The sequence below is a fragment of the Sturnira hondurensis genome, unplaced genomic scaffold, assembly GCF_014824575.4.
Source record: "Sturnira hondurensis isolate 20B ecotype Veracruz unplaced genomic scaffold, ASM1482457v3 Scaffold0003693, whole genome shotgun sequence".
NCBI classification, from domain to species: domain Eukaryota; kingdom Metazoa; phylum Chordata; class Mammalia; order Chiroptera; family Phyllostomidae; genus Sturnira; species Sturnira hondurensis.
This window is the reverse complement of record NW_028076324.1, coordinates 5,853,366-5,877,536: the sequence shown is the minus strand read 5'-3', so window position 1 is coordinate 5,877,536 and position 24,171 is coordinate 5,853,366. Positions and strand designations below refer to the sequence as shown.

Genomic DNA, 24,171 nt, shown 5'->3' with positions numbered 1-24,171 from the left:
GCTTAATTTTCTAGACTGATATATCACTGTGGGCACTATCCTGAGGGGATTTCGAGAAAACGGGAGCAGCAAATACAGTCTGTATAGAAAGACTGTGAAGAGGCCGTGACAGGAAGAAGTAGGAACATGCACACTAAACAGCTGTGAGAAAGGCGTGAGTATGGAAACCCCTTGAGGCTGATTGGAGAGACTTCCCCGTGCTTAGTTCTCCTGTTGTGGCCCCATTACCCCTGGCTCTCTGGGGACTCCGGCAGCAGCAGGCCCCCCCCCCCCGCCCCCACTGGCGCTAATCCCGGGGCCCAGCTGGCCCTTCTGTTTCTCCTGCAGCAGCTTGTCATGTACCGGGTTCCCAGGGGACAGGCGAGCACAGGCCTAACATTCAAAAGTGCCACTCTGTTACTTTACACGTTGCAGGTGAATTAGCACTTAATGGAATACACGCTGTAAAGCAGGAGGTAAAATCTCCATAGAAGTGTGGAATTAGCAATGTCTCAGGTGAGTTTGAGGACATTTGTTCGTTGAAGGTAGTGATGACTCAGTCCTGACACAGTGAATGCCTTTGGTGGAGCAAGTCATGTGGAGTCCAGCTCGGTGTCAGATTTCCATGCTTTGGGACAGATAATTTACTTCACTTTGACTGTGACTCTTTTCTAGGTTTTTTAGTGTAAAGATTAATATCTTTATGGTATTTTTCCCACCTTATTTTTATATTTGTTGTTTTTAATACATCTGTTATTTTGGTATATAAGTTTCCATTAGAATTCTGGCTTTCTTCATGTTACTAACTTACTGTGTAAGTTAATGTAACATTAACTTAATGTAACTTACTGTGGATGGACTAATGTTAATTCAGCATTTGTTCTATAAGCATGGGCAGAATTTCTTGAGCTATGTTGTTACTTTATGTTTTGCATTTACTATTACTGAACTATTACTATGAATACCTGCATAAGAATTTATTCAAATTAATTATAATCTGCTACTTACTTTCTACCCACTTTTATTTGTTTTCTTTGTATATTACTGCATAAAAATGATGAAGATTTAGTTTATATTGACTTGCTTTTCGTTGTCAGTAATCACTGAAATTCCAGAGCAGACCTTTGCAGTGCTGAGGCGTGAGCCTCAGTTGTTCATAAGTCCGTGTGCAGTTCTTTTTAACAGTGTGATTTTATACTTTTTTCCAGAAGTCTGCAGAATGTTACTAATTATCCAGAACTTATATTTTCTTAATTTCCAGCTATATAGTACTATATTGATATAAGCAAAGAAATATTTTCTCTATAAAGCTACTTTAAAATCACTTTCAATGTATTCATAACAGGCTTACATTATTTTTCCAAAAATCCTTGTAAAATTGGGATACATCTTTACACAGAAATACATTTTATACATTGGCAATTTTTGGTTAAAGACTTAGAATAATCTCCATAGTTACAATTTTAATGTAGATAGTAGTCTAGCATTTTAATTTGTCTTATTCAGTAAACTGTTCTCTAATGTTAGTTGCCTCCATGTTTTTTATTTTTTAGTCTTCCTGGCCTCCAGTACAGCCAAAATGCATGTACATAGAACTGTTACTATGTCAAAGGTTTCCGTTAGAGCAGTGCAGTCCAACAGATCCTGATGAAAGATCTAAGCATCTTTACTATTATTGTTATTTTTATTATTTCTGGAAAAGGGGGAATATAAGTGAATGTTTTAATTTTTGCTAAGTTTATTGATAGGATTTTCCAAAAGGATAATACCAAGTTAGGGTAAATAAATAGTTACTGGTTTTACCACAACACTACAGATGATTATGTTTTTTATTTCATTTACCTAGGGGTATTAATTTGCATTTCCTTAGTTACAACAAGGATTAACATTTTTCCATGTAACTTATTATTTGTGTTTCTTCTCATATCAGTTGTCTGTTTATATATAATTTTCCAGTCTTGGAATTTGGATCAAAAAGGAGATGCACTTTTTATTGAAATAGCTCAAAAAAAAAGCTTCATAAATTTTCCCTTTTCCTTTTTGGGCCTTTGAGTTTTCTCCTCCTGCACAAACAAGAAGATGAGGGAACCAAAAAGCCATGTCCATGTTCACATAGTACAGCGGCAGTTTGCCGGCTGTGTTCTGGTAAAACAGTGCCGTGTGTACGGATCTGCGCCGGAGGAGCAGGGTGTGTAGACAGTGTTCAGTGGCTGAGAAACCTTCCGATTTAAGGAAAGAGAATCGCAGGGTTTCGACTCCGCCTTATTTCTTCTCTCTTCAGTTTTATACGTTTAAAGAAATTCTGAGAATGTAGAAACCACTGGCGAAAGAGAAAAGCCACCTTCTAGAGTGTTTCATCCAGGCAATTTTCACAATTACAGTTGATTTATTTCTGATTTTTACTTAAACCACAGTAAAGGGAGATCATGTGTCTTTGTGTTTTGTGCCTTCAGAACATCTGGCTGTTTTATTTCTCCTGTGACAGCTTCTACCAGTTGTAGGCTATTTGTAAGTAGTGTTCATAAAACTTTAGAAACTTTTTTAGACAGGTATTAAGAGAGAGGAACTGAGGAAGGAAAGTAGAAGGGAAGATATTTCAAGTGAAAATACAACATTTTACACTTTTTTTTCTTAAATACTATATTTTACTAATTGATTACTGATATTTTTAATTGATCATTTCCCATGCTCCCTCTTTTTTCCCCCTTAACTAACTTACACTTTTAATGTTATGACAGTTGAGTCAGTAACATCTTACCAGTGTTTTTATGAAGCAGCACCCTAATAGATGGTCTGCAGGGCTGGCCTGAAGGGTGCAGTCCGCGAGATCCTGCCCAGACGCACGGCAGAGCCCTTGAAATTGTGGCTGCCCGCCGATGTTTGGCAGCAGCCTCCTCAATACGAGATTTAAATCCCTGCAGAGCGTTAGAGAAGTAACACCAGTGTGCCACCAAACCTGCTTCTGGAGTGTGAGGAACTTCGCACTAGGCCAAAAGAGCGCTAGACGTCACTTTGAAGGGTTTTTTTGTTGAGCAGTTTGCAAATATTAGCACCACTAAGATTGAAATACTACCTGTTGAGCCCTGGTCAGGTAGCTCAGTTGATGAGAGCATCGTCTGGATGCACCAAATCGTGAGTTTGATCTTTGGTCAGGGCACGAACCAGAATCAGCCAAGAGTACATAAATATGTGAGACAATAAATATTTCTCTCAAATCAGTAAATAAAACTTTAAATAAAGAAGTACTACCTGTTGAAATAGAAAAGTGAATATTATCAAATGTAATTTTTCTTCAAGCCAAGGAAATGCAACTAGATTGAAGCAAATTGAGAAACCTAAAAATAATTTTCATTCCTCCCTAGATGGATGGAGCAAGTTCATATGGCCAGTAATCTCACATGGGTTTTGAAGTTCTGGAAGACTATAACATTGTCTTTTTATCTTTATATATTCCAGATTGCTTAATACACACTGCTCTGCCCACAGAAGATGTTCTGCATATATAGAATTATCCTCCTTCATTTTCAGTGACAAAGACTTCATCACTGAAAGTGGAGATTGCCACATTTCTGTTCTTTTTTTTTTTTTTTTAAGATTTTTATTTATTTATTTTAGAGGGGAAGGGAAGGAGAGAGGGAGAGAAATATCAATGTATGGTTGCCTTTCATGCATCCCCTGCTGGGAACTGGCCTGCAACCCAGGCATGTGCCCTGACTGGGAATCGAACCACAACACTCTGGTTCGCAGGCCCGCGCTCAGTCCACTGAGCTACATCAGCCAGGGCTCTGTTCTTTAATGAGGAAAAGCTCCCATTTAGTGTACTACAGGCATGCCGCCGCCGGAGGCCCTTAGAGCCATGTTGTATTTTTGTAGTTCATAAATTTAAAGACATTTATGAACTTTCAGCATCGTTTTAAAGTCCTGTTTTATCAGATACTCACTGACTTGTGCTCTGTGATAACAGAGCCCCTTCAGGGACACACGACCTGTATAGTTTAGTAGGGACTTCTACTTGGCTTGATGCTGTGCTCTATCTCAAGGTTATTAATAATTTTTTAACATGAGGCCCTCTTCTCATTTTGCATTGGGCCCCCCAAATTACTAGTGGGCCCTGCTGATAATTCTTCTGTCTGCTTAATGCTTAACAACCCTATATGATAAAACCTACTCCTTAGAGTGTTTACTCTCATTGCAAATTTTAGTGTCTTTTAAAAGTAGTGGCCCATAGTTGGCAATATCTGTAGAGCCATTTGTGGTTGGCAGTAATCCTTTCCCCTCCCCCTCCCAATCCCTCCCCTGTGGAGCAGTACCACAGAGGCACTTACAGCCGCGTCCCTGGCATCTGAAGAAACGGAGAGTAGGGAAGGGGGTGTAGAGGTGGCAGCCAGGACGTTCGGGAGAGTGCTTACTGTGAACACATAAGTTATCTGATTTAGCAAGTAAGTAAATGTGCTAAAGATAAGAGCCAGATTCTCACTGTCAGTCCCTTTCTCAAGGGATTTATAAACACTGAATAATGGAAAGCTGGAAAGATTACTTAGGTACTGGATTAGAATTGTAATTATCAGCATGAACTCACGGGCTTTTTAATTTATATATGGAAATAGTTACAGGAATCTGCTTACCTGTATTTGTCATGTAATTAATACTAGAATGGTCACCATTGATTTTTAGCGTGGCATCCATGTGCACGGTTTGTGTGTATAAATGTGTATACATACGTTTCTTAGTGGTGTGCACTGAGTGTGTAGAGACAGTGACACCTCAGCTGTTGTGAGCACAGCAAGTGCCCAAATCTTGATGTCTAAACACCACTCTTCACTGAAAGGAATCAGGGCTGCCTGGGAAAATGACCAGTTCCAGGGCTGGTGCAGCTAAACATACAAGATAAACTCGGAATATCTTATTTCCAGAAAGTGAGGAACTATCCAGAGGATGATGGGAATGTGTTGCAAGAATCCAGAAGCCAGCCCGAATTCATGCCCACTGGCCAAATCTAATTTAAGCAGCAAAATAATGTATGAATATCAGATCACAACTCACTGAATAAAACAGGAATCCATGAGTTCATAAATAAGTGAATAAACAGGGAAAAGGGAAGGCTCTTCTTTACAATACAGGCTCGTCGAATAAATGCAGATGTGATGGTAGAAATAGGCCCTGTTGGACAACCATCGCAGGGAGGGCGACAGAGAGAGGAGTCACTGGTGAGTGCCGGACGGGCACTTGCCGGGTGATGAGGGAGGGGCAGGACGTGGTGGGGTGCTGTGTGTGTGTTTCCACTCAGTGGACGGTGTCCTCTCTGCAGCCTAGTGGATAACACATTTTGTTACATTTCTGTGCTGTTAAAAACAGCCCCCCACGCATAGGGCTGGGGTGCTGTCTCTCTTGTGCTCCAAGCACAAGAAGGCTGTGATGTGCCGCATGAAGAAGATACAGGGTTAGTTGAGTTTCACTGGGGCATGAATTATAGTGCCACTGGCCCTAAGTGCAATGTAGTGAATCAATGTTAAATAAAGTTCCTTTAAATAGAAACCCAAATAGAGCACGGTTGTGTATTGATCAGTTAAAGAAAATGTGACTCAAGGCTTGCAGGAACCTAACCCTGCGCTTTCCTAGGATCAGTGCTTCAGGGTTTGCTACTTCAGGGTTTGTGGCACCTTTAATGCAACAGAACCGCCATGAGTACCAGGGGTTGAATGTGTCTGTCATGTATGGTACTAACGGTGATTGCCATTGATTTTATTTGTTTCATATCATATATGAAATATTTTTACTTCAAGTTGTGAAAGTACGTGCATATATTTGCAAGTTATTTATAAAGTATTTTACAGTAAAAAAAGGCATTTAGAAGACTTTAACTTTGGCTCTGGTATTCTTGCTCTGAATTCCCTGTTGAATTATCTTAAAGAATTTTGATTTATCATTGCTTTATAGTGCCTTTATGGAAATTGCTGACTTCCAGAGCCCAATAGACTTATTGTGTCTAGTTTTTAATGCTAATTGACTGGCTTTTAATGCTTCTGAGTGAGTGGGAAATATCTTACTAGAATCAATGGACAAAGCAGCTAATTGTGTTTACTTAACAATTGAAGGGGTAAGGAAAAAGAGAGGGGAAAGATTCAAGTTGATTCAAAAGCAGAAATGAGAAGAAAAGATAAATTGTGTGTTCCACATCTTTCTTCTGATCAACCAGATAGTAGACAAAACAAATTGGGGGCTTGTCTTTGACTAGAAAGCAGGGTGTGCTGAGCATATTCCTCAGATTTTTGAAAACTGCTTTATCTTTAGATGCTGGTGTTTGTCTAGAAGAATGCAGAATGGAACTCGGGGCATCAGCTTTTGATTGAAGGCTCCTTCGTGTTTGGCCCTTGACACTGTATTAATTCTGGGAAATAAATTCTGTCTCCTTGCATCTGTAGGCAGTCTGTTACTCTTCTGATGCAGACTCACTTCTAATTTAGGGTTTTGGGAAATAGGGAAAAAAATTTACTCCTTGAGACCAGTTGTTGAGTAAGCCAGGCTTTTGGTTACTTGTCGTTCAGCAACTGTAAACAAAAATGGATTTTGCTTGAAAAAAGAAAAAATAGTTATATGTTTTTGTTTTGTTTAGTACAAATGTCTCTTCAGTCAAAAATTATTACTAATGGTTGTTATATACTTATTTTCACTTTGTAATCTCATAAAGTGGTTTTCCTCAGGGGTTTCTCACAAAAGCCCCAAGTGGAAGGTGAAAGGCATAATCTCGCAGGTGGGGACACTGAGGGACAGAGGGGCTCTGAGCCTTGCCTCCACGGTAGAACATTCAGCCTCTGCTTTTCTGATCTGCATGGTAGGGTTTTTTTCTTTTTTGGTTTCTGTTTTTGTTTGCTTTTTTCCTTTTAAAAATATTTCTACCCTTCTGCTGTAGAGAATGATTTATATTTTGCAACTGCTGGTCTTTTTTTCTCCTGCAGAGATATCCCAATGCCTTTAGTCAGCTCCGGAGTCGAGCACGGCAACTTGAGAGAGCTGGCATTTGCGAGAATGAAAGACCTTGGAATACAGGTAAGAGTCTGGCTGTAACTGTTGAGATCAAAGGAATCTGAAACACAAAAAACTGTGATATTCTCACACTTAAAAACATGTGAGTTTGGTCCAAAAGCTTGCACATGTTGAAGGCTGCATCTCATTCCTTATACCCCTTCTTTTCTGTTCTAAAAAGAATTGTTGATTTAATGGGTTTTTTCTATCTACTCAGATTGCCAACTATGTGCTTAACTCCCTTTTTAAAAAACATTTTTCTTTTGAGGTATCGAGTGTTCAATTCTTGACTGATAGTTACAGAATATGAGAATACAACATTTAAAGAAAAAAGGTTACACGCGTGAAGTAATCACCCAACAGTGCAGTTGCCACACACACCAGGCTCTCTCATCCCACTTCACCCTCTTGTCTGTCCACTCAGTGGTTTGTTTCCCAGGTATTTACTAAACATGGCCTTTCTGCTGCCCCTGGAAGTACAAAGAGCCCAGGAGTCTGCAGTTTAAATCTTTGTAGATGATTCTGTTTTTTAAATCCTCACCCGAGGATTTGTGTATTGCTTTTAGAGAGAGGAATGGGGGGAGGGGAGAGGGAAGAGAACATCTGTCCGTTCCCTCCCATCTGGGCCTCTCTTGGGGATCAAACCCACAACCTAGGTATGTGCCCTACCAGGAACTGAACCTGCAACCTAACCAGCTGAGCCACCTGGCCAGGGAGGGCTCTGTAGATGATTCTTAAATCTCCACAAGGTTTCAGACTTGGTGTCCTAGAAACTGCTTACAGCTGCTGAAGAGAAAAGGCCAGGAGTGGTGTCAACCTGAGCATTGATTCCTGGGCTCTGCCTTCCAAGATTCTGATTCATGAGGTCTAGGATGGAGCTGTGGGGTGTTCACGTGCATAGTACGAGGTGGGGCCCAGAAAAACCAGAATTACTTTCTGGAGGGTGGGCCCATTATAGTACAGGCTTCCTGCTAGGTGAGTGTTCCAGCAACCCATCTATACCCGTGTACTAGCAGGTGGTGCTGTGAGAGGCTGCGTTCGACCTCAGTGGTTTGTTGTTGTTGTTGTTGTTGTTTTTAAGACTTTCATCAGGATTGCCTATTTTGTGATGGGGGATTTATGGGCACTTGCCCACACTGTACTAAGTATTCAGCAGTTTTTGGCCACAAACAGCATGGCCCCTATGACCCTCCCTATTCACCCAGTCTGTCCCTGAGTGACCATTTTTGTTTCCCTGGATAAAAAAAGTCCTCAAAGAGAAACATTTTGCTGATATGGAAAAGGTGAAACAAAACAGCAGAAGCACTAAAAGGCATCAAAATCAACGAGTTCAAAAACTGTTTTGAGCAGTGGAAAAAATGTCTTGTTAGGTATATTGCATCTAATGGAGAGTACTTGGAAGGTAACAGTTCGACTATAAGAATAAATATGCAATTTTTTATGAATTCTGGGGTTTATTATTTTTTTGGACTGCACTAGGAAATTGTTTTGAGGATTGTAAATCATGTTTGAAGACTTACCAATTTTATTCTTACCCAAATTACTATGGAGAAAATTTTTCATAAAATTGTTTGTCCACAGGAGAGTTTATGAACATTATTGGCTTATTCTCACCTATCCCCCCTCCAAAAAAATTTAAACAATTTTAAGTTCTAGAGAAACAGCTCGTGGTGTTTATGGCAATTACCAGCACCAAGCACGACAGTGTGCCTTCTCTGACCACCCCCTCTGAGAACACTGCCGCGGAGTGCCTGGTCTGGCCCCGCTACCCTAATAACCACGTCATCCTGCTGTTGTCTTGAACCCTGTGCCCTCATAAACCTTGAGAGCCTCTCAGTAAACTGCGATTAAGAGCATGTACATGTAGTATGTTCACATGCATGTTACTATATAGAACTACCATTTTTAATAAAAGACGAGGTATAAATATGATAGCTGTGCAGTTACGGAGACTTGTGATCCTTGTTTGCTATAAATTTTTGTTGAGTTCATGAACTCCACATCAGCAGAGTGTTATTGCCTTGGACTGGTTCCTGGGACATGGAAATAGCTTTGTTTTTATAGAACTGAATAATGAGCTCTTAATAATTCTTGTGGAATTATGTACATATATAGCAGTCCTTCTTAAACACTGTTGGTAGTTTCGCTTGCATGTCATGACATCATCCCATTTCCTGGGATGATCTTTTTCTTCTGGTAGAATATGTTAGAATCCAGAAAATAATTTTTATAATGTATTCGATAGGGAAAATTAACCATAGAACACACGGTTGAGTACTGGAAGGACTTTGTAAGTGTAAGTGTCAGGCTGTGTAGCCTGTGGAATAGAAGTGAGAGAGGCATCACACATGCTTGGCCGCACAGAGCAGCCATTGCATCCACATCATCTGCAGGCAGGTAGCTCATTGCCTCCCAAGGACACTCAAAGAGCCATTTGTGACTGTGGCCCAGGTCATATGATAAATGGGTCTAGGCCTCTTTTTCCCTTTCTTCCTCCCTCCCTCCCTCCCTCCCTCCCATCCTTTTTCCCCACAGTGCCCATCTTTGCAAAACAAAACAAAAACCAAGCAGTCTTTAGCATCCCTCTAAAGTGATACAAATATGATGATGCAGTTAAAAATATATGGCAGGTAAAAATATTAACTGTCATAAAGTGATGAGAGTTTTTAAAAGTCAGGAATAGTTATATTCCCTGGTTAAAACTATTATCATATTTTAGGATGTATGTTCTTTACTTCCAATATTAGGTAGAGATCTTTGAATTCTAAATTTAATTTGAAAGCAATACTGTACTAACTTCATATATTTTTCATTCCATGTTTCTAATCCTCAGATTTATTAAAGACGGCTTCATTTTTAAATGCAGTTCTTTTTCTCAATGTAAATTATGTCCAAACTTAATTTTGAGCCCAGGGTTTGGTGAAGAGGTTTCAGTAAAAATGAAATTAGTTTACTGGTTTTGTAATTAATTGCTTTCCTCTTTTTTTCTTTCTTTTTTTTTTTTTTGCCAGTGTCGAGATGTAAGAACCAGAGAGGTTGGAATTCAAGAAATTCATCACAAAGTACGGCCATACCAGGTTAGTTTCTTCATTTCATAGAGAGATTAGGTCCTGTTCATTCATCTTTAGTCAAGCCTGGATCCACACCTTCTTACCGGTGGGACTGAACCCTAGAAGTTAATGAGTAATACTAAGAGCATAGAGTAATTGTGAATCAGATATAGATGTCAAGCCAAGAACACCAAGTATGAAGGGGGCTGAATTTCTAGAAGAGCCAGGTTAGGAAAACCCAAGTCTGAACTTCACTCCAGATCAGCACTGTTCAGTAGAATTTTCTGCAGTGTTGTAAATGTTCTGTAATCTCTGCCTTCCTACATGGTATCAGCCACATGTGACGTTTAAGCAGGTGAAAGGTTGCAAGTACAACTGAGGAACTAAGTTTTTAATACTATTTAATTTCAATTTGAATGTAAATAACCACATTGTGACTAGTGGCCACATTCAGGTGAAGCTGGACGTCATCTGCTTATCTGATTGCGTGCAACTGGTAAATGATCGCCCGTTGGTGGTAATCAGGTGGCTAGACCAGCCTTTATCAGCAGACAGGGGCTCCACAAAACCCAAGTCTGACACCCAAAGGCACTTATTGTCTGTCATGAATCACCTTCTCCTCTGTGTGTCTGCTGTGTGTCCAGTTTTCTGGGGGATTTAGCTCTTGTGGAACCCTGTTTGGAAGGCTAGGATTGTTGAGATCTGCATTGATACTTTTGGTCTCGAAACGAGTTATTTTATTGTCATTTCCCACAGGTAATCATTTTGCCAAATTCTTCAGCAGTCCTGTTATTTAGCAAACAAAAAATTAAGAAGATACTATTAGTCCGAGTGGTTCACCTCACTATGGATACAGTCTGGCCATTTTCAGAATGTGTCTGAGTGTGACCATTCTCACATGTGCAGGCCTTTTCTGTATGTATATGGTTACATACTGCTTGTATTTATACAAAACGTAAGGGCCACTTGAACAATGAGTGGAAGAATCAAAAGCCTAAGTGGATTGCTACCACAAAGCCACTCTCCAGTAATGGGGTTTTCATCCCATAACTAGACATATTTTAAAGGCATTGTGGTGTGCTATCAAGGGATAAGTAAGTAACTTCTGACACATGTTCTCCCAAAAGTGGGTTTTTAGTGGGACAGGTAAGGAATAGAAAATGAAACCGTTGAGCACCTGGCAGCTCTGGGGCCTGGGGTCCACCCAGAGCTGTGCACCCCACGTGGGTGTGATTTTACCTTAGAGACTCTGTGGAGATTTCACTGCACGGGAGCTTTACTGGCCAGATCTTTGTAGGGTTCTCAAGTTAATGAAGTTCAAGTACTTATGAAACTGTCAAATTGCTTTTCTTTTATAAAAGTTCATTAACAAGGCACGGACTCCTATTAACATTTGAGAGTAGACAGAAAGAAACCTAAGTCATGATTATCCATTCTTTATTCCTAATTGTGAATATTATCCTAAATAAATACACATAATTGTACAAATAAACTTGGTTGTCTAGTTTTTAAAAAAATGTGTTTTGACATTTTTATTTTTATTTTTTCTTATTTCATAGGTTGAATTGGTAAGGAGAGATTACGTTGCAAATGGTGGCTGGGAAACATTCTTGTCATACGAAGACCCAGATCAAGACATTTTGATTGGCCTTCTACGCTTACGAAAGTGTTCAGAGGAAACCTTCCGTTTCGAATTGGTTGGTGGTGTTTCCATAGTCCGAGAGCTGCATGTGTATGGAAGTGTAGTCCCTGTGAGCAGTCGGGATCCCGCCAAGTTTCAGCATCAGGTATCCTGTATTTCATTTGACTCTAATGAAGAAATTGCCCAGAGGAGGGAAAGACAAATGGAAGGGCGGGGAGAGAGCAGAGAAAGGGACAGAAAAAGAAGAAAGGGCGAAGGGAAGTACAGAAGTGGAGGAACCAGTGTTTTAGTGGTTCAGAGATGTCGTCTCCAGATTACACACTCTTGGGTGTGATAGGGAGGAGGAAGAGGCAAATTGAGACTCAGCTAAGTGAAATATGATGTTAGATTGAACCATATGACATAGCTGTTTTTGAAAATTAGAAATAGTGTAATACCGGCAATTTCGACTGATTTACAGACTCAAAGGAGACGATAATGTGAAAGCACTTACGAAGTATTAAACCACTTCATAAATGCAGCCTGTATGGTATATCGTGGAACTGTTCTACTTTTCCCTAACAACCTAAAGAAATAAATAACTCATTTTTTAAATTTTAGAAAAAAACTACTGGTGGATATAGCATAGACCCCAAAATTGATGAATTAAGAATATTGCCTGGAGATTGCCTAGAACTTGTTTAAAAAGAGGCAGAAGATAACAGGCAATTACTCCCTTCTCTTAGGTAGATTACGTCATCCACAAAATACTTCTTGTCTTTTGTTGCAGAGTTTCCCTTTTCGTTACTAGGCTGCTATAGTGTCCTTTTGGTGTAATTGAATGGTTTCTCTTTTCTTACTCCCATAAATTGTATTTTTGTTACTCTTAACATTTTTTAACAAGTGCTAAATATTAGCCTTCTTGTTTTGTGATCCCCCTTAGTGACCTCTTTCCCCCTTAATTCTGTAACCCTCTTTATTGCTCCTTACAGGGATTTGGCATGCTGCTGATGGAGGAAGCAGAAAGAATAGCTAGAGAAGAACATGGATCTGGGAAAATAGCTGTTATATCAGGTAAGGGGGGGCGGTGCAAAGTTCAAGATTCATTCACATTTTTAACTTGGTAGCACAATTAAAACTACCTCAGGCCTCTGTTGCATCTGTTTATGTTCAAAATCAGACAGAACCGAGTAGTACACGACCTGCGCTTAAACACACAGAAGACCCCTCTACGCAGTTCAGTGGGATAGAGCTCTCAGGAGCACTCCGTCTCTGAGTGGCAAGACCAGGGGTCGGTGTGCCGTCTTCCTTGCCATCTGTCGTACTGGTCATTGTGCTCATCTCCTGTCTTGTGCTTTGTGCCAGTTACTTTGGGAAAACATGAGTTTGATGGTATGGAGCCAAGAAAAATGTAAACCAGTGTGGAGGTTATCAATATCGTTCAGAAAATTAAAATAGAATCTCAGTTGCCAGTACAAGATGTTTAAAGGCAGAGCTTCTTGGTCCATAAATATTGTTTACAGTAACTTTGCTCTCGGGGAACAGCTTTTCCCTGTTTGGAAGCTTCCCCACACCTTATCTAGGGTATCAGACAATTGGGGAAACAGGCATGAAGAGGACATTCCAGGTAAGTGCGACCAAGACGTAACATACGCACCCTCTCTCTCCTGCTCCTTAGTAGTGCGCGCTTACTGAAATCGCTGTCCCCAGGAAGGCACGAATGTGGTGAAAACCATGATCAGAATTTAGGCTATTTTTCCTGCACTGTTTGTTTTCTCTCGTTAGACTATTCCATTCTTAAAGACGGATTGTTGTCTTCAAAGAAAATAATCTCTTTTCTGAAAATGAAAGTTGAAATGAGATTTTTTTAAAAAATCAGTAAGTTGTTGCCCATCAATAAATTAATGTCCTTGCTTAGCCTTTAATGATTATAATTATGAAGATGTAATGACCCAAGCTCACTTCATCATTTAGTCTGGCCATGGTTTTCGGCATTATCCAGACAGATTAAGAGAGCGTTTCTTAACATGGCTAGCTTTATAATTTTTTTCTCTTATCTTTAATCCTGCTAAAGAGGAGGGAACTAAACGAGGTTCACCTGATTGTTATTGATACATGTGATGATAAATGTTTACCTCTCAATTGACTAATCTGTGGTTGACCAGAAGTCAGCCTTTCCTGGTAAGCCAGACTGACTCAGAACTCCTTCTCCGCATGCATCACCTGAAATTTCAGGAGCCTTTTGCCAGAGCACTGTGGTGTCCCAGTAGAGAACTCCAGCTTCGGTGTGATTGTGAATTACGTGGAGGTTTTGTTAAAATGCAGATTTTGACTCGTTAGGTCTGGGCTGGGGCCTGAGAGCCAGCCTTCCTAACCAGCTCCCAGCGTTACCGATGCCAGTTATCTTCAGACCTGACTTTGAGTAGCAGGGGTTCAGTACTCTCCTACAAGTGCACTCTTCCAACCATTAAGGTAGGGATACTGTCTGTGACCCTGGCCTGGCCTGCACTCTGAGGGTCTGAAGTGCAGTCATGTGCTTTTCTGGTATCTGGGGGGGGACCTGATCCGTCTTCAAACTGAGGGCATCGGTATTCTGTCACTTCTCATTCAGCTCCTTGGTATCTCTTCTTTTTAGGAATAATACATGCAGAGAGGGCCCCTGACTTGCCTCTGGGCATGTTCAGTTGCCCATAAGAACCTCAGTTTCCACTTCTTATGAGCAGGAAATGGAAATCAGCATCTGTACTCTTTCTAGCTTTTTTATTATAATCTAAATAATAGCTCAATTTCAGGTCCTCTGCTTGTAGAATTTTTAAAATAACAAGAGACTTGCTAGAAATAACAGGGAAGAGCCTTTGTCCTTATCAGCTCCTGCAGTAAAACTACCAGATTTCTGTAGGGTGTTTCTTTCGGTTGGTGGGGTTCCAGAGGAGTGGCCCTGGGAGAACTAGATGACCCTTGTGGGGGGAAGGAAGCGTTGCTCCCTGTCACTGCAGTCTGTCAGCCCACATCACTTTCTTTGGGGAAAACCACATCAGAACTTGACTTTGTTTGACTCAAGATCTGGCCACCCTTCAAATGAATAAGCTAGAACTTTTGTTCTATGTATGATGCATTTTGTTTCTGTAATTTAGTAATATATTACTGCTCTGTTTATATCTCTGAGTCAGACACCTGAGATGTCCATTATTCACAACTTCAAGGAATGCAGACTTAAGGTGTTTATTTTTATAACTTACTTGTTTTTTAAATATATTTTATTATGCTGTTACAGTTGTCCTATTCTTTTTTTCTCTGCCTGGTATCCCCATTCCCTCCAGCATTCCCCCCATTAGTTCATGTCCATGGGTCATACATATAAGTTCTTTGGCTTCTGCATCTCCTATACTATTCTTACCCTCCCCCTGTCTATTTTGTACCTTCTACTTAATGCTTCTTAATCTCTACACCTTTTCCCCCTTTCCACTGATGATGCTCCATGTGATCTCTATTTCTGTGATTCTGTTCCTGTTCTAGTTGTTCACTTAGTTTTTGTTTTTGGTTTTTTTAGGTTCAGCTGTTGATAGTTGTGAGTTTGTTGTCATTTTACTGTTCATAGTTTTGATCTTCTTTTTCTTAGATAAGCCCATTTAACATTTCATATAATAAGGGCCTGGTGAAAATGAACTCCTTTAACTTGACTTTATCTGGGAAGCACTTTGTCTAAATGCTAGCTTTGCTGGGTAGAATAGTCTTGGATGTAGGTCCCTGCCTTTCGTGACTTAAATTCTTCCTTCTAGCGCCTTCTTTGAGAAACCAGCTGATGGTCTTATGGGAACTCCTTTGTCTCCTTATCTTTAATCTTGGGTAACGTAATTATGATGTGTCTCTTTGGGTCCAACTTCTTTGGGATTCCCTGAGCTTCCTGTACTTCTATGTCTATTTCCTTCACCAGTTTGGGGACATTTTCCTTCACTATTTTTTCAAATAAGCTTTCAATTTCTTGCTCTTTGTCTTCTCCTTTTGGCACCCTTATGATTTGGATGTTGGAACTTTTAAAGTTATCCCAGATGTTTCTAAGCCTCTCTTCATTATTTTGAATTCTTATTTCTTCATTCTGTTCTGGTTGAATGTTTGTTTCTTCTTTCTGTTCCAAATCGTTGATTGGAGTCCCGGTTTCCTTCCCTTCACTGTTGGTTCCCCATATGTTTTTCTTTGTTACACTCTGTAAAACCTTCACTTCTTCCTTTATTTTGCAGATATAATAATTTCTGTGAGCATCCTGATGACCAGTGTTTTGAACTCTGCATCTGATAGGTTGGCTGTCTCCTTGTCACTTAGTTCTCTTCCTGGAGTTTTGATCTGTTCTTTCATTTGGGCCATATGTCTTTATCGTGGCACACCTGTTGCATTGTAAAGGGCAGAGCCTTAGGTATTCACCAGAGTGGGACAACCCACATCTCTGTGTTTTGGTGCTGTAGGTAGGGGAGGGGTCAGAGAGGGGGCACTGCCACTTGCTCAGCTCTCGCCTTTTTTTTCCGAAGACTGGCAGTTTCTCCCATTACCACAACACCTACAGATTTTTCAGCCAGAGGTTCTGAGGCCTTATCTTGCCCATACTGGAACCCTCAGTTGCGCAGTCTGTCTCACTCCCCAGTTGTTCCTCCCGGTTTATCTACATGACCAGTGAGTCCACCAGCCGCCGCCTTGCCGTGCATGCTCTCTGCCCTGGCTGCCCATCTCCACCCCTCCAACTTATCTGAATGAATATTTCTTCTTTAACTCACTGGTTATCAGACTTCCATACAGTTCAGTTTTCGGGCAGTTCTGGTTGTTTTTTGTTTTTGAATTGGTTGTTATCCTTTTCGTTGTGCAGGGAGGCAAAGCGTATCTACCTACACCTCCATCTTGGCCAGAACTCCCTATTTTTATAACATGCTTTGTATATTTTTTTATCTTTCCATGTTTGTTCATTTTTACTTCTGTGTGTGTTTTCACAGTTTGCTTTCTTTTTATTTTGTATTGGTTCCAGGTATACAGTTTAGTGGTTAGACAGCCATAGACTTTATGTAGTGTGTTATGTACCATGGTGTGTGTGTGTTTAAATTGGTTTTTGTGAAAAGGGGAGCAGCTGCTCGCCGTCGGGTGACCCTTAGCCTGCATGTCTCTTCGGTAGTGCCAGTTCGTGTGCGGCTCTCACTCAGTGCGTCCCGAGCGTCTGTGGAGTGTAAGAAGGGACGCAGGCCTGGATTCCATTTCTGCATTGACCGCAGCCCTTGTGTCCTTGTATCATTTCACTTGCTCCTCATGGACCTTTATTTTCTTACTAAAAAGTGGCTTACATCATATTTTATAATCCTAACGGCCTTGCATTCTGCCCCTTAGTATCTTAATTTTTTTAAGCTCTCCACATGACCAGTTGTTCTACTGATTGCCTTTTAAGTAAATTTTTTTCGACACCCTTTTAGGGTAGACTTACAGTTCATCTGTAACTGACCTCAGTCTCATTGTGTGCTGGGTATTTGATGATGAAAATGAAGATTAAGGAGCTTAATCTTATTTTAACTTCCGTCACAACTGCAGGTCCTTTGTAAGCTAAATGTCCTACTTTTTACATTTTTTTGACCTTGTCATCTATTTGTAAATGCATCTTTGTTCTTGTCTATAGGCCTTTGTGAAACTCATCTTACACACGGCTAGCCCAGATATTCTGTCCTGGCATAACTAGGAGCTTGAGTAATGGAGGGACAGATCCTTCCTCACTGTGGCTACTGAATACATTCACATAGAATTCATTTTCAATTACATTCTGCTGCATTCACGTAACATTTGTTTTTCAGTTACATTCTGATTCAGTATGACCTCCCTTCATTTTGCCAGCCGATTTTCTCTGGTACTTGGATTTGTAATCTTTGATTCTGCCTCTAGACAATAGTATTAACTACACAGCAGATCTGATTTAAATCACTAGTCAGAAAAACTAGGATATATCTTCTGTACACAAAATATATTGAGGGTTACAGATGAACTTGTGTTTTAACAGAAAAAAGAATGCATGGTGTTAATATAAGGTTTATAACTGATTTATCTTTTTTAAAAGATTAACTGTACAGCTACATGAGAAAATTAAACACTTGCTTTTCAGCAGAATCAAATGAAGCACATTCTTAGACTTCTGCTTATTTCTTTATTTTTAACTCTATATAATACTTAGTAACCAAACCAAACCATCAACTCTAAATGTGAAAATTAAAGCAAAAATGAAATATTTAGCTTCATCAACATCAGAATCACTAAGTATATTAAGTATCTCCTATGTGCAAGGGGTCCAGGGCTGAGAGGGGAAATGAAGGAAGTACGAGATGCTGGCCTGTCTTGAGGGATGTTCTTACTGGGCTGGAGAGCTCTGAGTCTTCACCCCAGAGGTTGTCCTACACTGCAGAGGAAGATAAGTTTTTCTCCCTTAAACTATTTCTTAATTCAGGATTCATTGCTTAAGAGTAAGAAAATGATCTTTTTTTGCATGTAAAATGTGGGTAAATCAGTCATAAAAGAAAAACTGGCTTATAAAATAATCTGTAGGCAGAAAAAAAAGTTAATTACTGTAAATGTCTAAGCAATTAATTAGCCATTATTAAGTCCAAGTGCTTTAGTACCTCTCACCAGCTTACTGATGTAGCTTCTGTCAACACACATGTTTAAGGTAAACAAATAATAGCTACTTAAAAGCCATGATGTTTATCTACTTGGATGATCAGCATTCTTTCCTTTAAAAATGTTGGGATGAAGCAGTCCTTTCTCCTCCCTCTCTTATGGTGTAAAGTGCGAAAAATAATACAGTGGAACCTAACCACATTTGAAATGCCATCACTAATAATCACCATGGAAACTGAAGATCTCTGATGTCACACTGCTCATACCATTTCCAAAAAGGCAAATATAACTGTCAGTGGCCGCTATTCAAAAAGCCACTCAATAGGGTGGCTTTGAGAATAGGGTTTATTTTCCTTTTGGCAGTTTTGGTTAGGTGTCAGATCCAATCATGTTACGGTTTCTGTTCGCAAAGCTAATTGCTATGCATCTGGACGAACAGCTATCCCCCAAGCTCCCTCTCTTTCCTTCGTCATAAGCAGTGTTCTATTTGTGTTCTTTCAAGTAGAAAATTAATGTGGCCATTGGCCAAGAATTGTACAAGGTTGATACCACACAATGGTGATGAGAAATGAGGAAGTGTCTGAATGGTTGATGACAGAAATCACTCTCAGAAGTCAGAGACTGATTGCCATTTGGTTTAAACCCATTAAAAAGGCAAAGAAGGGAGTAGAGGCGCTTAAACTCAGGGTGAGTAAACGAGTCACTGTGGAGATGAGATCATTCTCAGTCGTGATGCTCAGTTAGACTCTAAAGCCACGTCTACAGTTCCTCCTAGTGAACAAAGGTCAGTGCACCTGTGCCATGTATAGTCCGGTGTCGCTTCTCAGGACTGAGAAGAATGGTCTTCTCCCCCACAACCACTGATTAACAAGATGATACATGGGCAGAAGATAACATTTGTTCTGTTTCATTAAACTACAAATAGTTGAGATTTACTTACTGGACCCCAGAAACTTTGCCTGTGTTCTAGTCTGCAACCCATCCCCCTCCATTTGAAGAAAAGGCAGTTTTCTTCTTTGCATTATAACCTACTTGAAAAGAAGGGTGCATTTGTAACTAGATCTGTCTGGTAATGGACTCATAATCCTTACCAAAATGCTGGAAGAGCTTTTCCTCATTTCAGCTTGCTAATGGACAAAGGAGGCCTGCCAGATGCAAACCAGCTCTGGCTGCGTGTATGTGTGTTACTGTGGGCTTGTCAGGAAGGAAGGAAAAGCTGCTTCGCTCCTTTCTGGTTTCCATTTCATCTCTTCACATAATTTATCTTTCAGTGCATTGTTCCCCAATTAAATGCATACTGTTAGGGTTCCACATATTCCTCGGTTTCTTCCATTTGGTGTTCTCACAATGATCATAGACATTTATTTTTTGGTGCACATCCCAATAGGATTTTGTTTTTGGAGTGGTTAATATCTTTCTTATTAAAGATAATAAATACAATGTAAAATCCTGCTTTTATAAGAACTTCATTATTTCAGCATCATTATTAATCAGGCTGGCAGTGATGACATGGAATGCTATTTTGTTAGGTAACAGATTAGTGAACTGTTTGCTCATTGGTGTCCGTGTGGCAGCTGGACTCTGGCGGCGTGTGGCGCAGCTTTTCTCAGCACTCGTCCCTCCCCACTTGGTGTTTCCCCATCCGTAGGTGAGTCGGGTACCGTTTTGTAGTATGCGGCGTATCAGGTGCCTGAGACCTGTTCCTCACTCGGCATCACATGGCTGCCTTGACCAGTGCATATTTTTCAAATATCTCTGAATAGGCACCTTGTGGGCGACGTTTTCCAGGCAGAAGCAGTGATGCGAGCAGGCAGCGGTTTGTTGGCGTTTAAGGGACAGTGGTTGGCAAGTGCCACGGCTCCTCCCAGGTCCGTGCTGTCGAGTGTTCCTGTGTCTCGGCAACACACAGGCTAACGGCGCAGAGGGTAGCCCTGCTAATGGGGGCACTTGCAGTTGTAGGCTTTTTCTCTCCATCTTTGTTCCTTAGTGTATGGTTGTAGGAAGTCACGGCCGTACACTTTCCCTTGGTGCTAGGAATAGGTTGTATCACGGAGTTCTTAATGACATTCCCAAGAGCTCTGGGAGCTTTGATATCAGAGGCTGCCTTTATTGTGGAGTTAGACACTTCACAGGTCCTTTTCTGAGGAAGGACCTGCTTCTTGCCTCACCACCTGCTGGATTCGTCTACCCTCCTCACCAGCTGCTGTCTGTTGCACACTTTGTTTTCCAGTTCATTTTGTACTGTGAACACCTTTTCAGTGTAACTTCCATACAGTAGTACTATTCTTGTCTCTAAGTATTTGATATTGCTGTAATCCATTCAGTTTGATAAAACTTTTCTCTTTTAGATCTGCTAGAGACTGGGACTTGACAGATCCTTCCCCTTTGAGTGAGCAGATGACTAAATAACCCTGGAAAATATTGATGCTGCCTTTCTTAGTAGCAACCAAGATACTGGTTTCCATAGAGCCTTTTAGTTTGGGCATTTTAAATGCCAGCAGGACATACACAGGCAATTTTTTATGTGGTCAGCAGCTTAAACTGTCATCTCAGGCCAGTAGCTCACATTTCCAAGACATTACCTGCTAGACCATTGGAAAATGTTTTCTTGCGCAGCCCCGTCCTTTACCTGCCTAAGCATCTGGTTGTCCAGTTATCCATCATTTCTGAATGAATCACTGCTGCTCGGTGTAGCAGTCCAAAAGCCCCCGATCTGTACCCTGTCAGGGTCTGTGACCTTTTACTGCACGTTCTACTGATTAGTGGTGGTTTTGCTATTCATCATTGTATAACACACTGCCCCAAAATATAGTGGCTTAAAACAAAACAACCATTCTGTTTGCTGGGTGATTCTGTGAGTCAGAATTCAGCAGGGCGTAAAGAGGCTGGCTCATCCCCATTGCAGGGTGTCTAGGGCCTTGGCTGGCAGCTGGCTCAGGTGGCTGGTGTATAGTCTTAGTTCAGGCCAATGAGTGATGCTCAGTTGAGACTGCCGACATGAGTGCCTTGGTTCTTCTCTGAGTGACTTGCACTTCTGATAGCAGGAAAGCTGGATTCTAAGGGGAAGGAAGAGAAGGCCTAGGCTTAGAAGCCCCAGGTCATCTCGTATTTCTTCTCTGTTGGCTTACTTAGTGGCTGAAAAACAATCAGCAGTTTTTTCACAGCTTCTATAGGTCAGGAATCTAGAAGTGGTTTTGCTAGGTGCCTCTGGCTCAGAATATCTCATAAAGCTGCAGTTAAGGTGTCAGCCAGGGCTGTAATCATTTCAGTATTCAATTGGGGTTGAAGAATCCACTTCCAAGTTCACTGCAGTTTTTGGCAGGCTTCTGTTCCTCACAGGTCATTGGTCTTAGTTTCTCATGGGGGTTGCTCAGCACATGGCAGCTCATTTCCCCCAGCCGAGTGACCATAGAGACAGGGAGCCTTGAGATGGAAGACTCGTTAGAACCGAGTCTGGAAGAAAGTCGGTAAGTCCAGTCCATCCTCAAAGGGAAGGGATTGCACACTGTTAACATCAGTGGACAGTGAACTTTGGGGGTCATCTTTGAGACTGCCTCCCTCAGTGTGGCTTCTGCCTCATTCTGTTGTTTGAAGAAATCACTGGGCCAGCCCAGATTTAAAGGGAGAAGAAGCGAATTCCACTTCTCAAAGAGAGTGGTTCTGGTGGCCATCTTTGGATGCCAAGTGATAGAATGAGTTTTCATTAACTTGCAGTTAATAGGCATCCAGCATCTTTCTTATAGGGAACTTCATTTAGCCTTCTCTTAGGACTGACTGTCTTTGGACGGACCTTCAAGGCTTCTTGTCCCAATGGCAGTATCAGATTTCCATGTGCCAATCACGGCAGCAGAGCTGTGCCTCACCTCACACTGTCCTAGGTGGAGTTTGGCCACCCCACAGGTAGCGCCTGCATTTGTCTGCCATCTTTCTTCCATGAGGACGTTCCTCTGTCCCCCCTTGTCTGACCGATGCTTTAGGTCTGTGATAGTGGTCATTTATGTCTTCTAAGTTCAGAACACAGGAGACCATCTTTGGGCTGAGGGTACCTCATTTTCCTCTGGGCATATCCTACCCTAAAACCACATTCCTTCCCCCACAAACACCTGAAGATAGTTAATGCACTTTAGAGTCATTTTTTTTAATTTAGGAAGGTAGTAGATTGTATATTACAAAGTTTGTCATTATGACCATTTTTAAGCATGCAGTCCAGTGGCATTAAATTCACAATGTTGTGCAACCCTCACCTCTATCTCCAGAACATCTTTATCACCCCAAACCAAAACTCCGCTCATGAAGCAGTAACTCCCAGTCCCTCTGGTAACCTCTAATCTACTTTCTGCCTCTACAGAACAGTCATATAATTTGTGATCTTTTGTGTCTGGCTGATTTCATTTAGTATGATATCTTCAAGGTTCATCCATGCTGTAACATGTATCAGATTTTGCTTCCTCTTTAAGGTAATATTCAGTGTGTGTATTTGGGTTGTTTTCATCTTTTGGCCAGATGAACAGTATTGCTATGACTTTGGTGTATATCCATTCAAGTTCCTGCTTTTAGTTCCTTTGTGTGCATACCCAGAAATGGAATTGCTGAATCAAATGGTAGTTCTGTTTAACGTTTTTGATGGATCACCAAACTTTCCCACCCTGGATGCACCATTTTACCCTCTCATCAGCAATGCGTAAGGGTTTCAGTTTCTCCATATACTTGCCAACACTTTTGTAACTTTCATTTTTTTTTTTACATCCATCCTGCTGGGTGTGAAGTGCTGTTTTACTGGGGTTTTAACTTGTTTTTTCTTAGTGACTAATGATGTTGAACATTTTTTGTGTGCTTCTCATTTATGTATCTTCTTTACTGCTCAAAAATGAGCAATGTTTTTGCTCATTTTTTTCATTGGGTTTGTCTTTTTGTTATTTTCTGGACACTACTCTTTTAAGATCTGTAAATTACAAATATTTTCTCCTATATATATATTCACAAAGGGTAGTGGTCTGTAATTTTATTTGTAGTGTCTTTGGCTTTGGTGTCAGGGTATCACTAGCTTCGTAGGATGAGTTAGGAAGTGTCCCTCCCTCCTCTTCAGTTTGTTTGGAAGTATTTGAAAAGGATTGGTGTTAATTCTCTAAACATTTGGTAGAAATCACCAGTAAAGCCACCTGGTCATGTTTTTCTTTTGGGTGTGTTTTTGGTGACTGATTCAATTTCCTTGTTTGTTGAAGGACTATATAGACTTTCTGATCCTTACGTTTGTAGTTTCTATTTCTAGAAATATGTCCATTCCAACTAGGTCGTCCAGTGTGTTCGTGCATATGCACATTCTCATTACTGTTCTTCGTCTTCTCTTTCCCTTTCTAGGCCTGTAAAGTCGGTTTTAATGTCTTCTCTTTCATTTCTGATTTTACTGATGCGTGTCTTTTTTCTTTGTATTTTTTCATACTTTGTATGTTTTCAGTCTTTTTAGATTTTAGTGATTACCTTGGGGATTACAGTTAATATCTTAAACTTACAACAGCCCAGTCTGAATTCTGACAGCATGTGAACACTGTGCTCCCAACACGTCCGGTCTCCCTTTTACATTATTGTGACAGATTACATCTTTATAATTGTATGACCATTAACATAAATGTACAAGTTACTGTTTTCTAGATTTGCCTTTTAAATGACATAGGGGTGATAAAAAGATTTACAAACCAAAAGTGTAGTAACACTGCTTTTACATTTATCTGTGTATGTAGTTACCTTTACCAGTGGTCTTCATTTATTCACTGGGCTTTGAGTTACTGTCTGATATCCTTTTATTTCAGCCTGAAGGACTTTTGTAGGGCAGGTCGTATGGTAACAAAGTTGTTTAGGTTTACTTTG

At 40.6% G+C, this 24,171-nt stretch overlaps 1 protein-coding gene across 1 annotated transcript in view; it reads left to right on the top strand.

Moving 5' to 3' along the window:
* The window catches only part of ELP3 (elongator acetyltransferase complex subunit 3), a 90,838-nt gene that overhangs the window by 49,965 nt on the left and 16,702 nt on the right, over positions 1-24,171 (top strand). The window contains exons 11-14 of the mRNA XM_037042220.1: positions 6,936-7,026; positions 10,014-10,079; positions 11,612-11,839; positions 12,666-12,747. Of these exons, the coding sequence (XP_036898115.1) occupies positions 6,936-7,026; positions 10,014-10,079; positions 11,612-11,839; positions 12,666-12,747 (467 nt within the window). The remainder of the gene's footprint in view (positions 1-6,935; positions 7,027-10,013; positions 10,080-11,611; positions 11,840-12,665; positions 12,748-24,171) is intronic.